General features: G+C 37.8%; 1 protein-coding gene across 6 annotated transcripts in view; it reads right to left on the bottom strand.

Moving 5' to 3' along the window:
- Nucleotides 1-17,492, bottom strand: part of OSBPL8 (oxysterol binding protein like 8) — a 210,840-nt gene that overhangs the window by 25,793 nt on the left and 167,555 nt on the right. For all 6 annotated transcript variants that reach the window (XM_062203175.1, XM_062203177.1, XM_062203179.1 and 3 more), the window contains 7 exons: nucleotides 16,343-16,580; nucleotides 15,527-15,711; nucleotides 10,707-10,788; nucleotides 9,606-9,704; nucleotides 8,216-8,312; nucleotides 3,000-3,098; nucleotides 2,148-2,245 (listed from right to left, as the gene is read on the bottom strand). In XM_062203175.1, the coding sequence (XP_062059159.1) occupies nucleotides 2,148-2,245; nucleotides 3,000-3,098; nucleotides 8,216-8,312; nucleotides 9,606-9,704; nucleotides 10,707-10,788; nucleotides 15,527-15,711; nucleotides 16,343-16,580 (898 nt within the window). The remainder of the gene's footprint in view (nucleotides 1-2,147; nucleotides 2,246-2,999; nucleotides 3,099-8,215; nucleotides 8,313-9,605; nucleotides 9,705-10,706; nucleotides 10,789-15,526; nucleotides 15,712-16,342; nucleotides 16,581-17,492) is intronic.

The raw sequence follows: 17,492 nt of genomic DNA, 5'->3' as shown, positions 1-17,492 counted from the left end.
TTCTGTGTTCTCTCTTAACTCTCAACACTGTACCCTATCAATGTGACAATATACTAAGCTATAACAACTCAGTAAATGTAAGGGATATAACAATGTATAAAAGAAATAATTTACCCTTAAAACAAAATAAAGCAAAATATATAACTAAAATACCCTCCAAAAAAGAAAATAAAAAGGTATATATTTTAAGATTTTGCTTTAATATATTTTTTTTTTCGGCCAGGCAGAGTTAGACAGTGAGAGAGAGAGACACAAAGAGAGTTAAAGACAGTGAGAGAGAGACAGAGAGAAAGGTCCTTTGGTTGGTTCACTTCCCTAATGGCCTCTACGGCCGGCGCTGTGCCAATCCGAAGCCAGGAGCCGGGTACTTCCTCCCCATCTCCCATGCAGGTGCAGGGATCCAAGCACTTGGGCCATCCTCCACTGCCATCCCAGGCCACAGCAGAGAGCTGGACTGGAAGAGGAGCAGCCGGGACTAGAACCCGGAGTGCCTGCGCCACAGGCGGAGGATTAGCCAAGTGAGCCACAGCGCCGGCCTAATATATTTATTGATATCTGTCCCTAGAGATAATTTTGATGCCCCAATATAGTAATACTTAAAGATGCTATAAATTATTCAAGATTCTGTCACCATGATTTTTAAGCATCATTATCACCATATAGGCAACAATTTGCTAAGGTGAAAAGAAATCAAACAATAGACATTACATCAAATAATATTTCAGATACTCTTTTACTGAAGTTGCTGATCAGATATGTAATATAGAAGTATATCAATATAGAAATAATATATTTCAATATAGAAGTAATTTAGTAATAAATATTATTTGATTCACAGAAATATGTTTATCTGAATATAATGTACTGTCTTAAAACAACAACTGACAGACATTTCAAAGGTCTCAAATTTCACTTTCACTCTGAGGCAGACATAATTTTCCAAAGAGGGACTCAATGTTTTCTGTTCTTCCCTCCAGTCCATATGCTCTTCCATCAATGAGACCATACCACCTTCCCACTGAGAACTGGAGTTACATCCCTTCCATTTGAATTTGGGTGGACTTGCAACTCTTCAAATAACAGAGGATATTAGAAGTGGTGTAATTTGGCTTCTGAGCCTACTTCCTAGAAGGCAAAAGCAGCTTCTGCATTGTTCACTGAGATGCTTATACTTGGAAACCTTAAGTTACCAAATAAGAATTCTGACTACCTTGAAGCTGTCAAGCTGTGCTAAACCATCAAAAATCAGCCCCCATCAGTAGAATCATCCATGGCCTGCAAGTCTTCTTGAAGCTCAGTACCTTATATAGAAGATACATGAGATTCCAGTGAGTTCTTTCCAAATCCTGACTCACAGAACCCATAAGAATCAGAACATGTTTTTGTTTTTGTTTTTGACAGGCAGAGTAGACAGTGAGAGAGAGAGAGACAGAGAGAAAGGTCTTCCTTTTGCCATTGGTTCACCCCCCAAGTGCCGCCGCGCCCGGCGCACTGCGCTGATCCGAAGCCAGGAGCCAGGTGCCTCTCCTGGTCTCCCATGTGGGTGCAGGGCCCAAGGACCTGGGCCATACTCCACTGCACTCCCAGGCCACAGCAGAGAGCTGGACAGGAAGAGGAGCGACCAGGACAGAATCCGGTGCCCCGACCGGGACTAGAACCCGGTGTGCCGGCGCCGCAGGCAGAGGATTAGCCTATTGAGCCGCGGCGCCGGCCAGAACATGGTTATTTTTAAGCCTGTGAGTTATAAATTAATTTGTTTTGCAGAGGTGGTACCTAATAAAACTATGTGTTATGTACACAGCTGAAGTCCAAGTTGACACATACCTCCTGTATTCTGTAAAGCACTGCTTTAATTTACTGAGAAATTTCTATCTAATCACTTCTTAAATAATACCTCCTGTATAATGCCAATAATTGTTAACTGAAATTAAAAACAAAAAATGATGACCTTGTGATAGTTTGGATCTCTCAAGGCTACCATCTTAGGTAATTCCAAGATAGTCACTTTGCTTGCCCTCTCCCCCTCAGGTCCTTGACTTGACATGAATTGTATTCTTACATTAGAAACAAAATTATACTCTTTGGTCAATATTTATGGCACAGCTCCCCTTTCATTAGGTGGTAATCTCCTATTATGCTCTACTAACCTTTAGTTTAAATTCAAGTATTGCACTGTATCCAGTTTTTTGACATGTAATATTGACTGTTCCACCAAGCTCCAGTGTCATTGTACCATAAAGAATTCCTAAAGAAAGAAAAATTGACAAAACATTCAGAATTGAAACTGATGCAAAGCAGTTAAATGTTCAGACTGCAGAGGTGGACTGCTTGGGTTCAGATCTTGACTTTGCCACATCTTAGCTGTGTGATGCCAGGGATTACCTCTTTATACATAGTTTTCTCCATGTATAAAACAGGAAAAATAATATTCCCACCTTAGAGGGTTATGGAATTGACTAAGTGAGTTTACAAGTGATTAAATGAGTTTACAAAATGCATAGAATAGTAAGTTGAGTGCTTAGCCTGTATTAGCCTTTTTTGCATTCTAAACAATGGAGGAAAAACACAATATATTAATTTTTAAGAAATTGACAAATGGGGCTAATAAAAAAATTCTACAAGAATTTGGTACATTGAAAAATAAAAAATTAAATGTCAAAGGTGGCACTACAAGAAGATGAAAATCACTTTTAAGTATTCTGGAATAATGGGCAATTTCATCAAATTCCAAAACTTGCAGATAAAGCAAATGTAAAGAAATTCCATGATTATATATTAGTCTTTTGCCTGTAGTACACAAAATGTTCCTTATGGGTAAATTCATTGACCACAGATATATTCATCTGATAATAACAAAATCTTAAGGGTCTACAAATCAAGCACATTTTCAAACAAAACATGTCTGACACCATCAATCTCAAAACATAACAAATTACAGACACATATAGTTACTTAAAAATATTCAACTAATATCTAACTCATGTACTGAAAAGATTTACCTTTACAATGAGCATATGGCATTGTCATTACATAATCTTCGCCTCTGTTCAAGAAAGTTAATCGTGCTTCTCCTTCTAATATTGCAGATAATGAGTTTCCTGCAATGAGTATTATTTATTAAATTTCACAACACCAATTCAATCAATTCAACACATGTAAACTATATTTAGAATATCTACGAGACATCTATAGTGGACTGTCAGAAAAATGTTTCAATCTCAATATGCCCAAACATGTATATTCATTACTTTATATCTAAACATATTTGTTTCATATTCCCATTCTTAGAAAACAAGTACTTTAAAAAAAAAGTTATGTGCATGTTGTTTAAGTGAGGATCCTAAGAAAAATCTTAAATTTGCAGAATATTCACTAAAATACTATTTTACTGTATAGCTTAATTTTTTAAACTAAAACTTTCTTATCTGTAAGTCTCATTATTTAAGCTTTGCATACTTCTAAGTGATATAATGATCCCAGACAACTTTTTTTGTCCTTGCTCCATCGTGTAGTTTTCTCTCCTTATACCTTCGGTTTTATTGAAGTATAATTTACATACAGAAAGTGATCTACTTTCAGTTTGAGAATTTCATTCAGCTGCTGCAGAGTCAGAAAACCATCACCATAATCAAGATAAAGAAATTCGGGCCGATGCTGTGGTGTAGTGGGTAAAGCTGCTGCCTGCAGCAACGGCATTCCAAATGTGCGCCGATTTGAGTCTCAGCTGCTCCACTTCCAATCTAGCTCCCTGCTACTGTGCCTGGGATGGCAGAGGAGGATGGTACAAGTCTTTAGGTCCCTGCACCCCTTGAGGATCCTGGCTCCTGGCTTCAGATATGCCCAGTTCTGGCGATTATGGCCATTTAGGGAGTGAACCAGAGGATGGAAGATCAATCTCTTTCTTTCTCTCTCTCTGTCTCTCCCCCTACCTCTGTAACTCTGCCTTTCAAACAAATAAATAAATCTTTAAAAAAAAAAAAAAAAGAAGATAAAGAAATTCCCATCACCCTAGAAGGTCTTCTCCTTGCTACTCAGCAGTCAATCCGTTAGTCTCAGGAAACTTCCAGTGAACATTTTCTTTAAGTCACTGTAGTTTTACCTATTCTAGAATTTGGCACAAACAGCATTACAGAATATGTAGGTTACTATGTATAACTTCTTTCACTAAGCATGGTGTTTTGAATATTCATCTACACTGTTGTATCAATATTTCATTCTTTTTTATTACTGGTTAGAAGGCTGTAGTTGGCTGGCGCCGTGGCTCAACAGGCTAATCCTCCGCCTTGCGGCGCTGGCATACTGGGTTCTAGTCCCGGTCGGGGCGCCGGATTCTGTCCCGGTTGCCCTTCTTCCAGGCCAGCTCTCTGCTATGGCCCGGGAGTGCAGTGGAGGATGGCCCAAGTGCTTGGGCCCTGTACCCGCATGGGAGACCAGGAAAAGCACCTGGCTCCTGGCTTCGGATCAGCGCGGTGCACCGGCCGCAGCGTGCAGCGCGCAGGCCGCGGCGGCCATTGGAGGGTGAACCAATGGCAAAAAGGAAGACCTTTCTCTCTGTCTCTATCTCTCTCACTGTCCACTCTGCCTGTCAAAAAAAAAAAAAAAAAAAAAAAAAAAAGGCTGTAGTTGTAGTATTTGCCTATTAACTGATAATCATTTAGGGTTCTGTCCTATCCTGGACTATTATGAATATATCTGTGCACATTTCCAAACACTTATATACAAGTCTAAGAACACTGATATATAATCTCTTTTCAATTTATTTTAAAAGTAGAGAGATATAGATTTCTGCATCCAATTTTATACATGTTTTATAATGACTTTTCTTTCAATATATAGTATTTACAATTATATCTTAAAATAACTGGACTTTCCTGTGTTTCACAGGAAATACTTCTTCAAAAAACTTGAAAAATTTAGACAATTATTCATAATTCCTTCATTCTGGTTTAATTATCAAATATTAACAGAGTGCTTTGCATCTTTTCTCCCTGTTCATGCACATGAGGGAATTTCAAGAAGTAAATGGAAAAACAGAATTAAAAGATAAATTTATGGCCGGCGCCGTGGCTCACTAGGCTAATCCTCCGCCTTGCGGCGCCGGCACACCGGGTTCTAGTCCTGGTCGGGGCACCGATCCTGTCCTGGTTGCCCCTCGTCCAGGCCAGCTCTCTGCTGTGGCCAGGGAATGCAGTGGAGGATGGCCCAGGTCCTTGGGCCCTGCACCCCATGGGAGACCAGGAGAAGCACCTGGCTCCTGCCATCGGATCAGCGCGGTGCGCCGGCCGCAGCGCGCCTACCGCGGCGGCCATTGGAGGGTGAACCAACGGCAAAAGGAAGACCTTTCTCTCTGTCTCTCTCTCTCACTGTCCACTCTGCCTGTCAAAAAAAAAAAAAAAAAAAAAAGATAAATTTATTTTGGTGCAAAAAATTTTAATCATACATAGTTTCTTTTATAATAAACATTTTCCATGAACTTTTTGAATTATCCTCATATACAAATGTTTTAAAGTGGTAATGGCTCAATTGCATATATTATTTGCATTCTGCTTTTCACTTAACACTAATTAGCAATTTCAAATTTTAGTGTGCATTAGAATCATCTGAGGAAACTATAAAAATGCAAGTAGTTAAGATCAATAATTCTGACTTGGAAAATCAAATGGAGTTTAGGATTCAAAAACCTTAACTTAATTGACTCTGAAATTACTCATGGATGTCATTTGAGAAATATGAGCAATTCTCTCAAATAATAATGTATGTTTCAATCTACAAAGAAGTGATTAAGTGCCTATATTTTATCCGCTCTGCAGAACATCAGATAGTATAAAAGTAAATGATGCAAAGGGACAGAAAAAAACAGGTCAATAAATCTCAAATTATAGTCCTTAAACTAGGAAATAATGCCATTAAAAATCAGTGATAAACAAACCGTGCAGTCAGAAAATTAGCTGGCTTTGGGAAAAGAAAGTTATAATCTTACTTAATTCTTTATATACTATACACAGAAATGCCATAGAACAATGGAAACAAAAAGTATGAGAACACATACGTGAATTATTTCATAAACCTAAAGTAAGACAGGCTGTTTTTAGCCAAAGTACCAAAAGCCAAAATTATAAAAGGAAAAATTGATAGTTTACCATAAAATATCAAGAAAGTTTTAAATCTCTTACAAATTTATTTACTTGACTGATAAACTTGTATGTATCTATCATGTACAACACACACATTATAGTTAACATCTGTATTATTTCATATAGTTATTTTGTGGTAAGCACACTTAATGTCCATTCCTTTAGCATTTGTCAAAAATACAATATCATCATTAACAAAGGTCATATTTTACTATAAGTCTCTTGAACTCTCCTCCTGTCTAAATGTAAGTTTGTGTCCCTTGAGTAATATGCCTCCAAATGCTGCCTCTGTCAACCATTCCAGTCCCTAGTAACCACTACCTACTCTCTAGTCCTATGAGATTGGCTTTTATAGATTCCAAGTGAGCGAAATCAATTGGTATTTGTTTAAGGACGATACTACTTCTTAAGTGATATGTGTTCTACCTGGCTATCTTTACATTTAGCTTCATTTAGAAAATTCTCTAGAACAATATAAGCTATCAAAGCTCACCAAACAAGAGGTTTCTATTGGAACAACCCAATAATCAAAGAAGAAATGAGGAAGTTACAAACACCCCTCACAGCTGCCTGCGCAAGGACCATTGTAAAGGCTGCATTTAGTACAATCTTTCTAATTATATAGGAACAGATAGTTCTGATGTATGTAAACTATAACACAGAGAAAAGGTAGCCAACTGCTGAAGCAATCCCATAAAGTACACATGGTACTCAATAAAGATTTCTACAAGGGAAAGACACAGTTCATAAAAATCATTTACATTATAATTGGGTGGGTCAGGGTAGGTTGAGGGAGGTATAGTGAGAAAAGAATGACTCAAACATGAAATATATGTAATCTTCAGAAGACAACAAGGCAAATAAAACAAGAAATAAACTAAACAAACCAGAATAAACATCAAGCAAAATAGAAGACATTTTGAAGAAAAATAGAGGCACATACTATGTTCCTGATCAAGAAGTATTCCTAGATTTTTAAGACCTGTCTATGGTTCTCCAACCTCTCAGGTCACCAGATTTCTATTTACTTGGATTTCTGTTTATTTATTTTAGTACTCCTATTTTACCACAATATTTTTTCTCTCACATTTAAAATTCTGCTGTTGAAATTTAATGATTTGATTTTTCTCCACTTAAACATTTTAGAAAGTCAAATGGAAGCATTTACATTTTCTTTTTTTTTTTTTTTTTTTTTTTTTGACAGGCAGAGTGGACAGTGAGAAAGAGACAGAGAGAAAGGTCTTCCTTTTGCCATTGGTTCACCCTCCAATGGCCGCCGCGGTAGCGCGCTGCGGCCGGCGCACCGCGCTGTTCTGATGGCAGGAGCCAGGTGCTTCTCCTGGTCTCCCATGGGGTACAGGGCCCAAGGACTTGGGCCATCCTCCACTGCACTCCCTGGCCACAGCAGAGAGCTGGCCTGAAAGAGGGGCAACTGGGACAGGATCGGTGCCCCGACCGGGACTAGAACCCGGTGTGCCGGCGCCGCAAGGCGGAGGATTAGCTTGTTGAGCCACGGCGCCGGCCAGCATTTACATTTTCTACTGGCTATATATTTCTACTGGTCTATAGCTTTGGCCATGATCTGTTTGAAATGTCAGTTTTTGTATTAAATTTTCCTACAGCACTCTTATTTCTCTATTTTCCCCTGTACTTGCAGAAAGTTTTATTGGTATGTTATTTGGTTAAATTCTAAATATCATAACTGATTGATTCTGGGCTGAGTATTCTTTCAGTCTATATTAAAAGACTAAATTAGAAAGACTGATCCCTCAGATTACTGATATGACACAAAAAGGCTTAGTAGGGCTAAAGGCAAAATAAATACATTATATACAAAGGGCTATAGTGGACAATCATTCTGCTTTTTCATAAGTAATGTTTGTGATGAATTTACACATATTTGTTCCAAACTTATATGAAAATGAGCCATGCCTCTATTTACAAATGGGCAAAAAAGGCCATTTAAGCAAAGGCGATACTTAAAATAACATGTAAGTTCCTTGATGACAACAGTCCACATCACAGTCTGAACGACAGCATGTCCCTGGAAAGGATGCTGCTTGAGACATGGGGAAACTCACCATAGAACTTAGACTTAGCCAGGATACTACCACTAAGGCAAAATCCATCTTTTCGGTTACTAACATAAAAGGCGGATATTGGTGGATGATGAGACACCTATTGAGCATAGGAAAAAACATAATATATAACAAGATAAACATATTGTTGTGCTTATCAAAAGTTCAATTATTATATCAAAAAGAAATATCTATAAGTAGTAAAATTAAAATATTGATGGTTGCAGTGATCATCTTTCTGTCTCCCAAGGAAACCCATATCCCTATATTCACACCATTAAACAGGCCCCTCTTATACCGTATCAAGGTTGTTTGTATAGAAGTGGTCGTATAATCATTAGATTATAATGTAACTTCTCTCTCTTTCTCTATCATTCACTCTGTGAAGAAAACCATAGGTTCTATATTGTGAAAAACCCTTTGGAGAGGCCCATGTGGCTAGAATCTAAATTCTCTTGTCAATAGCCATTGAAGGAACTTAGAAATGAATCTTCTAGCTTAGTCCTATAGATGGTCACAAAGCTGTCTGAAATCATCAATGCAACATGAGAGCCCTGAGTCAGAACCACCCAGCTAAGCAGCTTGCAAATTCTTGAACCTCATCATTTGAGAAAATTAATCCATTCAGTTTTGGTAGTAATTTGCTATCCAGCAATGAATAACTAATACAGTTATAATACTAATCTTTGTATAGATTATTGAATTGGCGGCCAAAAACAAAAGCTTTGACAAACAATAATTTGTAATAATTTAATGTTTTCAAAATATTTATATCTTAAGTCTGATGAAATTAGAAGAATCTAAAATGGGTTAAATCTCAAGCTTTTCAATTTTGTCAAAAATTATAGTGATTTATACAAGGTAGAAGAGTTATTAATTTGAGGTGTATATTAAAATCTGTAGGAGAGGAAAGTTCACTAAAGGACATGGGGTTTCTAATCTTCCTCATACTCAAGGTACAAATTATCCTAAGGAGCCACTATTATTGAAAGACAATGTCATATTCTTCAAGTTTGTGCATATATGGAGAAGGCTGAAATCATAAATACAGATGTACATAAGCTTAAGTTAATAAAGTTTAAAAGGTTAGAAAGATGTATTTGTAAAGATACGGAGGATCTCGCATACTGGACAAATAGGTCTAAACTAGATTTTGGAACTGGAGAGCCAGTGAAGAATGATCAAAAACAATGTTTTGGAAATATGAGCTTGCCTCCCACCCAAAAAGAGGGTGGGGGGTTAGAGGAAGAAAGGAGGTAAGAATAAAGATTTATTTCTGGTTCAAGAATTCTATGGCTGTAATCGTAATACTTAAGAATATATACTTAAGAATATAGAACTATCCCAGTAACTTCCAGATAAGTTTTGTTTCTGTAACATGCATTTCTAATACCTGTTCAGCAATATAAAAAGTTTTGCTGTTTGTTCTGGGATGAATCCACAAACAACGGAAGGTTTCCCCAAGAATAGGATTATAAGGTTTTTTCAATCCCTAGTAAAAAACATACAAGTTTCAAATTAGAAATAAAGAAAATTCCAAATAGTTTATATCAGTAAAACTGTTTAATTGTAATGTATTGGAGTGAAATAGACATTTTGATAATTGATGAAAAAAACCATTCAACTGTGTCATCTGGGAGCCACTCTTACACATTTTCACAATAGGAACAGGCATTTAGCTTAGTGATTAAGACACCTGCATCTCATACAGCAGTAACCTGGGTCCAATTCCTAGCTCTGCTTCCAACTCCTGCTCCAGCTTCCTGTTAATGTAACCTCGGGAGACAGCAGTGATGGTTCAAGTAACTGAGTTCCTATCTTCCACACAGGAAACCTGGCTTCCAGTTTCAGCCGTAGGCACTGTGGGCATACGGGGAGTAAGCAAGCAGATGAGAGCTCCTCCTCCTTTCTCTCTCTCAAATACATAAAGTTTAAAAAAAAAAATCACAGTGAATGGAATTTACATGAAGTAAAATTGAAAGATTTCATTCACAATATAATTCTTTTTTTTTTTTTTTAACATGTACTTATTTATTTGAAAGGCAGAGTTACAGAGAGGCAGAGGCAGAGAGAAGAGAGATCTTTCCATCCGCTGGTTCAATTCCCAAATGGCTGCAACGGCTAGAGATAGGCCAATCTGAAGCCAGGAGTCTGGAACATCTTCTGGGTCTCCCACGTTGGGTGCAGGGGCCCAAGGACTTGGGCCACCTTCCATTGCTTTTCCAGGCACATTAGCAGGGAGCTGGATTGGAAGTGGGACAGCTGTGAATTGAACTGGTGCCCATATGAGATGCCAGCACTGCAGGTGGCAGCTTTACCTGCTATGCCACAGTGCTGGCCTCATAATATGATTCTCAAAGATCAAGTATTTCTCTAAGTTAAAAGAGGCCAGGAATGAAATTGTTACTAACAATCAAAAGATTGCATAAAAAATAAGGATTACATAAAATAAGGAACTCATAAAAGCCTTAAAGAAGTAAAATATGAACAGTACCTTTGGCTTTTTATAGAATCCTGACAAATACCATTTCACTACTTTCTTCAAACGGAAATAAGGATTTTCTTCAAGAGCAGCCCTAAAAAACAAAACAGTAAACCCAAATATTTTTATATATCATATTTATGAACTAATAAGTGAGTGTGAGTTCTACTTGGAAAATGTAATTCCTACTTAACTTAAAATAGATGGCAAAATAACCATGTAAATTGATTTCTGAGTCATTTTTTCTTAATCTGTTTTTTCCTCCATGTTTTGGCTGATGTAGTTTTTGAAAACTCTCTAAATCAAGTGGATCAAATCTCTAAATCAGCTGGAGTTCTGTATAACCCATGATGTTGCTCAGTCTTCCATAAGAAACTGTGATTTAAAAATATAAATACAGGTTTGGAGATTCATGTACTAGGTGATGCCTCGCATCTATACTGATGGGCAGTGGTCAAACCACCTCATCAACAATTTTGTTAGAGTTCTTCAGCCCCATATATTAGTGAACAGCCACTACTGCCTGGGTTTAGTCCATCTCAGCTGTTGATGTTAGAGGAAACAGTAATAACTGATGAGTGCTGTAGAGTACCTGAAGGGGAGGACAACAGGTCATGTTGGACTTTCCTATACAAATTACCTCCCTAATAATAAGACTATATGAATTTCTAGCCCCTACTATAAAATCACACATTTCACACTACAAATTATTCTGGAATAGAGTTAAAATAATGTAAACCAATTGAAAAGGTTTTAACCCATTTTTATCCTTCAGTGTCCCCTTATATGATACTGACTGACTTTCCAAAGTGAACAAACTCTACAGTATAAAGGATAATCAAAGAACAATTTCCATTTTTAAAGAAGAAATTGTAGTAGGCATGACTTGGCTGCTTCCCTCCCATTCTGTTGTTGCTGAAAATTTTGCAAAACATTGATTGTGTATATTAGAAGTGAATTCTATTGAGAAACTGTTTTTCTCCTTTTAATGTAGCCAGCTATTCGTATTTCATAGGCATGTCTGGCAGTCCAATGTGGTGATTTTTTTTTCTTTTTCTTTCTTTATGAGCAGAGAGTAAAAGAAAAAAACAGAGCTCCCATTTGCTGGTATGCTCCCAAATGCCCACAATGGTGGAAATGCGCCAGGTCAATGCTGGAAGCCAAGAACTCAATCCAGGCTTCTCATTTGGGTGGCTGAGACTCAACTAGCTTGCTGCCTTCCAGAATACACAGTAGCAGCAAGCTAGAATAGAAAGTGGATTTGGGTCATGGACCCACTGTGAGAGAGCAAGTGGGCATCTTAACTGCTAGGCCAAATGCCTGCCCAAATGTGGTGATTTTTGAAGATAAGGTGTAAGGTAGAAAAGGTATACAGACAAATGCATGTATTACTAACAGCCTATTTCCCCCATTCCCACCTTATTTTAAATTCTCTTACTATTCAATTTTATTTATCTTTTTTTGGGGGGGAGGGATTTGAATTGTTTACTTTCGTTACAGAGTTCTCATTCCACCTATTTTAAAAAATATTTATTTATTTATTTGAAAGTCAGAGTTATACACAGAGAGAAGGAGAGGCAGAGAGAGAGAGAGAGAGAGAAACGTCTTCCATCTGCTGGTTCACATCCCAGTTGGCCGCAATGGCTGGAGCAGCGCCAATCCGAAGCCAGGAGCCAGGAGTTCCTCTGGGTCTCCCAAGCAGGTGCAGGACTTGGGCCAGCTTCTACTGCCTTTCAATGAGTCAGAAGTGCAGCAGCCAGGATTTGAACTGGCACCTATATGGGATGCCAGCAATGCAGGTGGTGGCTTTACTCGCTCCTGCCATGCCATAGCACCAGCCCCTCAATTTTATTTTGAATTCTACATAAAACGGTTTAAAAGACAAAGTAATATAAAAAAGTATATGTGTTTTGCTATTGTACCATGTTTCCACACTGTTCCTGCTTACAGAAAACTCCTTTTTAAAGCATTTTTTAAGCATAAACAAGCAAATATGAGCATATAGCTTTTTTCTAAAAAGAGATAGCAAACTATTCATTCTTTCATACCTTGCCTTCTTTTACACACATAATCCTAGTTTATAGAGTTCTCCCATGTATGTGTGGGCATACCATATATGATTTAATCAGCCAACTGTGGCTGGAAACTTGAGTTATATCTAATATGCTACTAAAATGCTGCTCCAACAGTATTTTATATATATCATTCTCTATAACTGGAGTTACATCTGTAGGGGTTATTTCTACAAGTCAGATCAGTGATCAAATGATAAATATGTCTAACATTCTGGTAAATACTGTCAGGTTTCCTTCAAAGGTACTGTGCTAGGCTAAATCATTGTGCAGTGTATGAGATGTCTGTTGACCCACACAGCCTGGGCAACATGGTGCCAGAAAAATGTAACCTCTCTATTTGGGAAAATGGACACCTCTCAAGAAGATCTTATTCTAATTCATGGCAACTTGAACTACACAGGTACTCTAGCAGAAATGACAGACAGATGTAAGAGAGAATGAAGGAAGATACAAGTCAAAACTGGGTATAAAAGCTTTTGGATCCTTTTTTAATAAAAAATACACAGTGATATCTTATATATTTATATATATATGTCATTTTTTCTTATATAAAGTTTATGTGTTAAGAGCCATTTCTATTTCTTTGTTTCTGAACTGCCTGATCATTTCTTCCATTATTTTTTCTATAGTTTCTTGATAATTTTCATTCAACTTCTAAGAGTTCTTTTTTATTTTAGGGAGGTTAACACTTTATCTATGATATGATTTATAAAAACTTTCCAGTTTATCAATTATATTTTGTTTTTTTTTATTTTGAGATCAACTTATTTTTAAAAATACTCATATAGTATTTTCTATTATTTTTAATTTTGTTAGTTTTTAATAGATTTAATTTTTTAAAAGATTTTGTTTATTTATTTGAAAGGCAGAGTTACAGAGAGGCTGAGGCAGAAAGAGAGAGAGAGAGTGAGAGTAAGAGAGAGAGAGAGAGTCTTCCATCAATTGGTTCACTCCCAATTGGCCACAATGGCTAGAGCTGAGTTGATCTGAAGCCAGGAGCCAGGGGATTCTTGTGGGTCTCCCACATGAGTGCAGACGCCCAAGGACCTGGGCCATCCTCCACTGCTTTCGCAGGCCATAGCAGAGAGCTAGATTGGAAATGGAACAGCTGGGACTCAAACCAGCACCAGCACTGCAGGCGGCAACTTTATCTGCTATGCAATGGCGCTGGCCACTAGATACAATTCTAACAATATAATGATATTCTCTTTCTTCCTCCCTCCCACCCTTTTTCCTTTCCTTTTCTTACATTTCTAAGATAACGCTTTATATTACATTACAGTTTATCAATTATATTTTGATTTAGCCAATGATTTTTTTTGAAATTCATAGAAATTAATAGAAACTTCAAACAGACACTGATGCAGATTCTTAAAAATCAGGACATGTGCAGGGCCGGCACCGTGGCACAGTAGGTTAGTCCTCTGCTTTGGTGCCGGCATCTCATATGGGTACCGGTTCTAGTCCTGGCTGCTCCTCTTCCAATCCAGCTCTCTGCTGTGGCCTGGGAAAAGCAGTAGAAGATGGCCCAAGAGCTCGGGCCCCTGCACCCACATGGGTGATCAGGAAGAAGCACCTGGCTCCTGAATGTGGCCATCTGGGGAGTGAATCAACGGAAGGAAGACCTTTCTCTCTGTCCCTCTCACTGTCTGTAACTCTACCTCTTAAATAAATAAATCTTTACAAAAAAATCAGGACATGTGGCTAGAACTTAGTATCACAGAAAACACAGTGCCCTAAAACACCACTGACTGCCAGAATGGGGGCAGTGGGTAAATCTGGAAAGATGGACCCAAAGTTGCTCTTTGCAAAGTTTACTGGTTCTCTAGGAAACCGCTCTGACAGAAGTGAACAATTTCTCCTCCACCCTCTTTTTGCCTGCCTTCTTCAGAATTAACACCTAGGATCAACAGGCAGCTTCAGAGAAAAATTAAATGCAAAGAGTAGAGATTTATTTTAAAAGCCAGCAACTGGCAAGACATTCTCGTTGTGGTAAACTGCACATCTTAGAAGCCTACACACAGATAAGTATGCACTAAAGCATAAACCATAGGATGGCACCTAAATGAAGGCTTAGGTAGGGGGAGAACACAAACTGCCTATCGCCTCTCCTTGTGTCAGGTTAGGAAATAGGCCAAGGAACCTGTAAGCAGTGGTTGTTGTTAGGTAAGGGGCACAATTCCTGTCTCCCTCAAGCTTGTGATCTCTCAACTTCTTTTATTTTATTTATTTTTTTTATGATTTATTTATTTATTTGAAAGGCAGAGATATAGAGAAGGAGAGAGAGAGAGAGAAATCTTTCAGCCCCTGGTTCACTCCCCAAATGACCGCAATGGCCAGGGCTGGACCAGGCCGAAGCCAGGTGATAGCAAAATCTTCTTGGTCTCCCACGTCAATGCAGGTGCTCAAGCACTTGAGCCACCTTCCACTGCTTTCCCAGGCACATAATCAGGGAGCTGGATAAGAAGTACAGCAGCCAGGACTTGAACTGGTGCCCGTATGGATGCTGGCACCTCAGGCAGAGGCTTAACTTTCTAAGCCACAGCACTAGTCCCTCAACTCAACTTCATAAATGGAAACTTTGCAGCAAAGAGTTAAATATGCTTCTCACTAAAGGCAGCTATAGAAGTGGCGAATGGAGAGAACACTTCTCCTGACGGTCTGATTTTGGAAAGGCATAATCATTGAAAATAGCACTCTCAAAAATCTCTACAGTAGTTAAGTATCATCTATTTTAAGAAATAAGAATCTACTTACTCAGACAGGAAATCTGCATGATAATAGTAATCTGAAAGTTTATCCAGGAAAGAACGGGGTTCTAAAATAAATGTAGGCAGAACCACCCTGGACAGGTCCATTCCAGGACGGACTTGCTTCAGCAGCGTCCAGATAAGGCTTTTGTTTTCTTCAGATACAGTTTCTGTTTGAGAAGCCTCACCTGCCTGTAGCCATTAACAATTAAAATATTATATTTCAGATACAGAGATACATAGACAAGACAGCTAATGCTAAAAATACAAACTTTCTCCAGGACTTGTCTAGGCATCTTAAATGTGGAAACCCGTTAAGAAATAAAGTCTGTAGCTATAAAACTTATATAAAAAGGGCTGTTTCAAAAGACAATGAACTGAATGACATATAAAATATCCGCCATCAAAAAACTATATCCTGTTACTTCTATGCACTGGCAATAACAAGAAAGTTATGAACTCATGCTTCCTTGCAATTTGTACCTGACAGTGACAGCCAGCAGTATTCTGTCTTAAAAGCAAGCTTCAAAAAAAAGTAAGCTCTAAATTTAACAGAATATTGATATTTGTGTGAGTATATGTGTTTAGCTGTCCATAAAGTTGTGAATGGAGGGAGTAATGTTCCTTACAGTCTGATTTTGGAAAGGTATAATCATTGAAAATAACACTCTCATATCCTGACTTATATGGATGTAACTTTTAAAATAAAACAGACATTATATTGATACTCTCTCGGGCAAATAAGCAGATCAAACAAATAATTTTCATTTGAAAATTATCAAGAATTAGAATTCCAGACCCTCTGAAAACAACAGATGTTTACCTCTCCCAATTCTTCATGGCTCTGCTCGGTGTAGGTGGTCTCCTTTAAGGGCTCAACAGGCTCAGGTTCAATGTATGAGTCATCTTGCCTTTCTGATGTATCCGTGTCACTTTCTTCACTTTTCCCCATCACCTCATTGTCAGATTCATCATGCTCTTGATCATTTTCTTTATCAGATTTATCCGAATACATATCTTGGTCTTTGAAATGCTGTCGTTCAATTTCACTATCATTTAACCTTAGGTTAAAAAAGTGTTAGAAGGAAAAAATAAAAGAATACTTGGTTTACAAATATGAATGAAATGGAACATTTATTGAGAATTTACAACATGCTGGGAAGTATTCTAAGTATTTTGCATAGCTTAGCTCATTTAATCCTCAATATAATGCTACAAGATAGGTAATAGTTCCCATTTTATAGATTAGTAAATAGAAGAACAAAGAAATTAAATAAAAACCTGGGGAAATGTTTAAAGATGACAGTCTGAGCTCTTTCTATCACTTAAAGCCAAAATCTAAAAGCAAAATTTTGGGTTACTTTCTGCTAGATTTTTTTTCTTAATTTTACAAATACCATCATTTGAGTCAACCTCACTGTCACTTCTGGTCTGAAGAAAAAAACTCAAAGTCAAGATCTTCAGATTCTCAAGTAAATCCAAGTGAATTATGACTTTCCTCCCATCTGTGAAGGTCTCCAAAGTAATCCAAAGTAGTTCAACAATAAGATGAGAAAATGTAAAAGATAAGTAATTGTTCTGAATTCCATTTAGTATTTGTCTGACAGGCTTGATCTTAAGAAAAAAAACAACAACCAGGGAAACAGTAAATGGAAATTTCAGCTTAAGAAAATCAATCTAGGGGCCAACATGGTGGCACAGAGGATAGAGTGACTGTCTGCAATGTCTCTGCATCCCAGATGGGTGCCTGTTTGTGTCCTGGCTATCAGAAGATGACCCAAGTATCTGGGACCCTGTTATCCACTTGAGAGACCTGGAAGAGGATCCTGACTCATGGCTCCTGGCTTCAGCCTAGCCCAGACCCAGCTGTTGCAGCCAACTGGGGAGTGCACCAATGGATGGATAATCTCTCTTTCTCTCTCTTTGTAATTCTGCTTTTCAAATACATAAATGATTTTAAAAAGAAGAAAATC

The sequence above is a fragment of the Lepus europaeus genome, chromosome 10 (genome assembly GCF_033115175.1).
Source record: "Lepus europaeus isolate LE1 chromosome 10, mLepTim1.pri, whole genome shotgun sequence".
In the NCBI taxonomy this organism is placed as follows: Eukaryota; Metazoa; Chordata; class Mammalia; order Lagomorpha; family Leporidae; genus Lepus; species Lepus europaeus.
The sequence above is the reverse complement of the archived record's forward strand: the minus strand, read 5'-3'. Positions and strand labels throughout refer to the sequence as shown.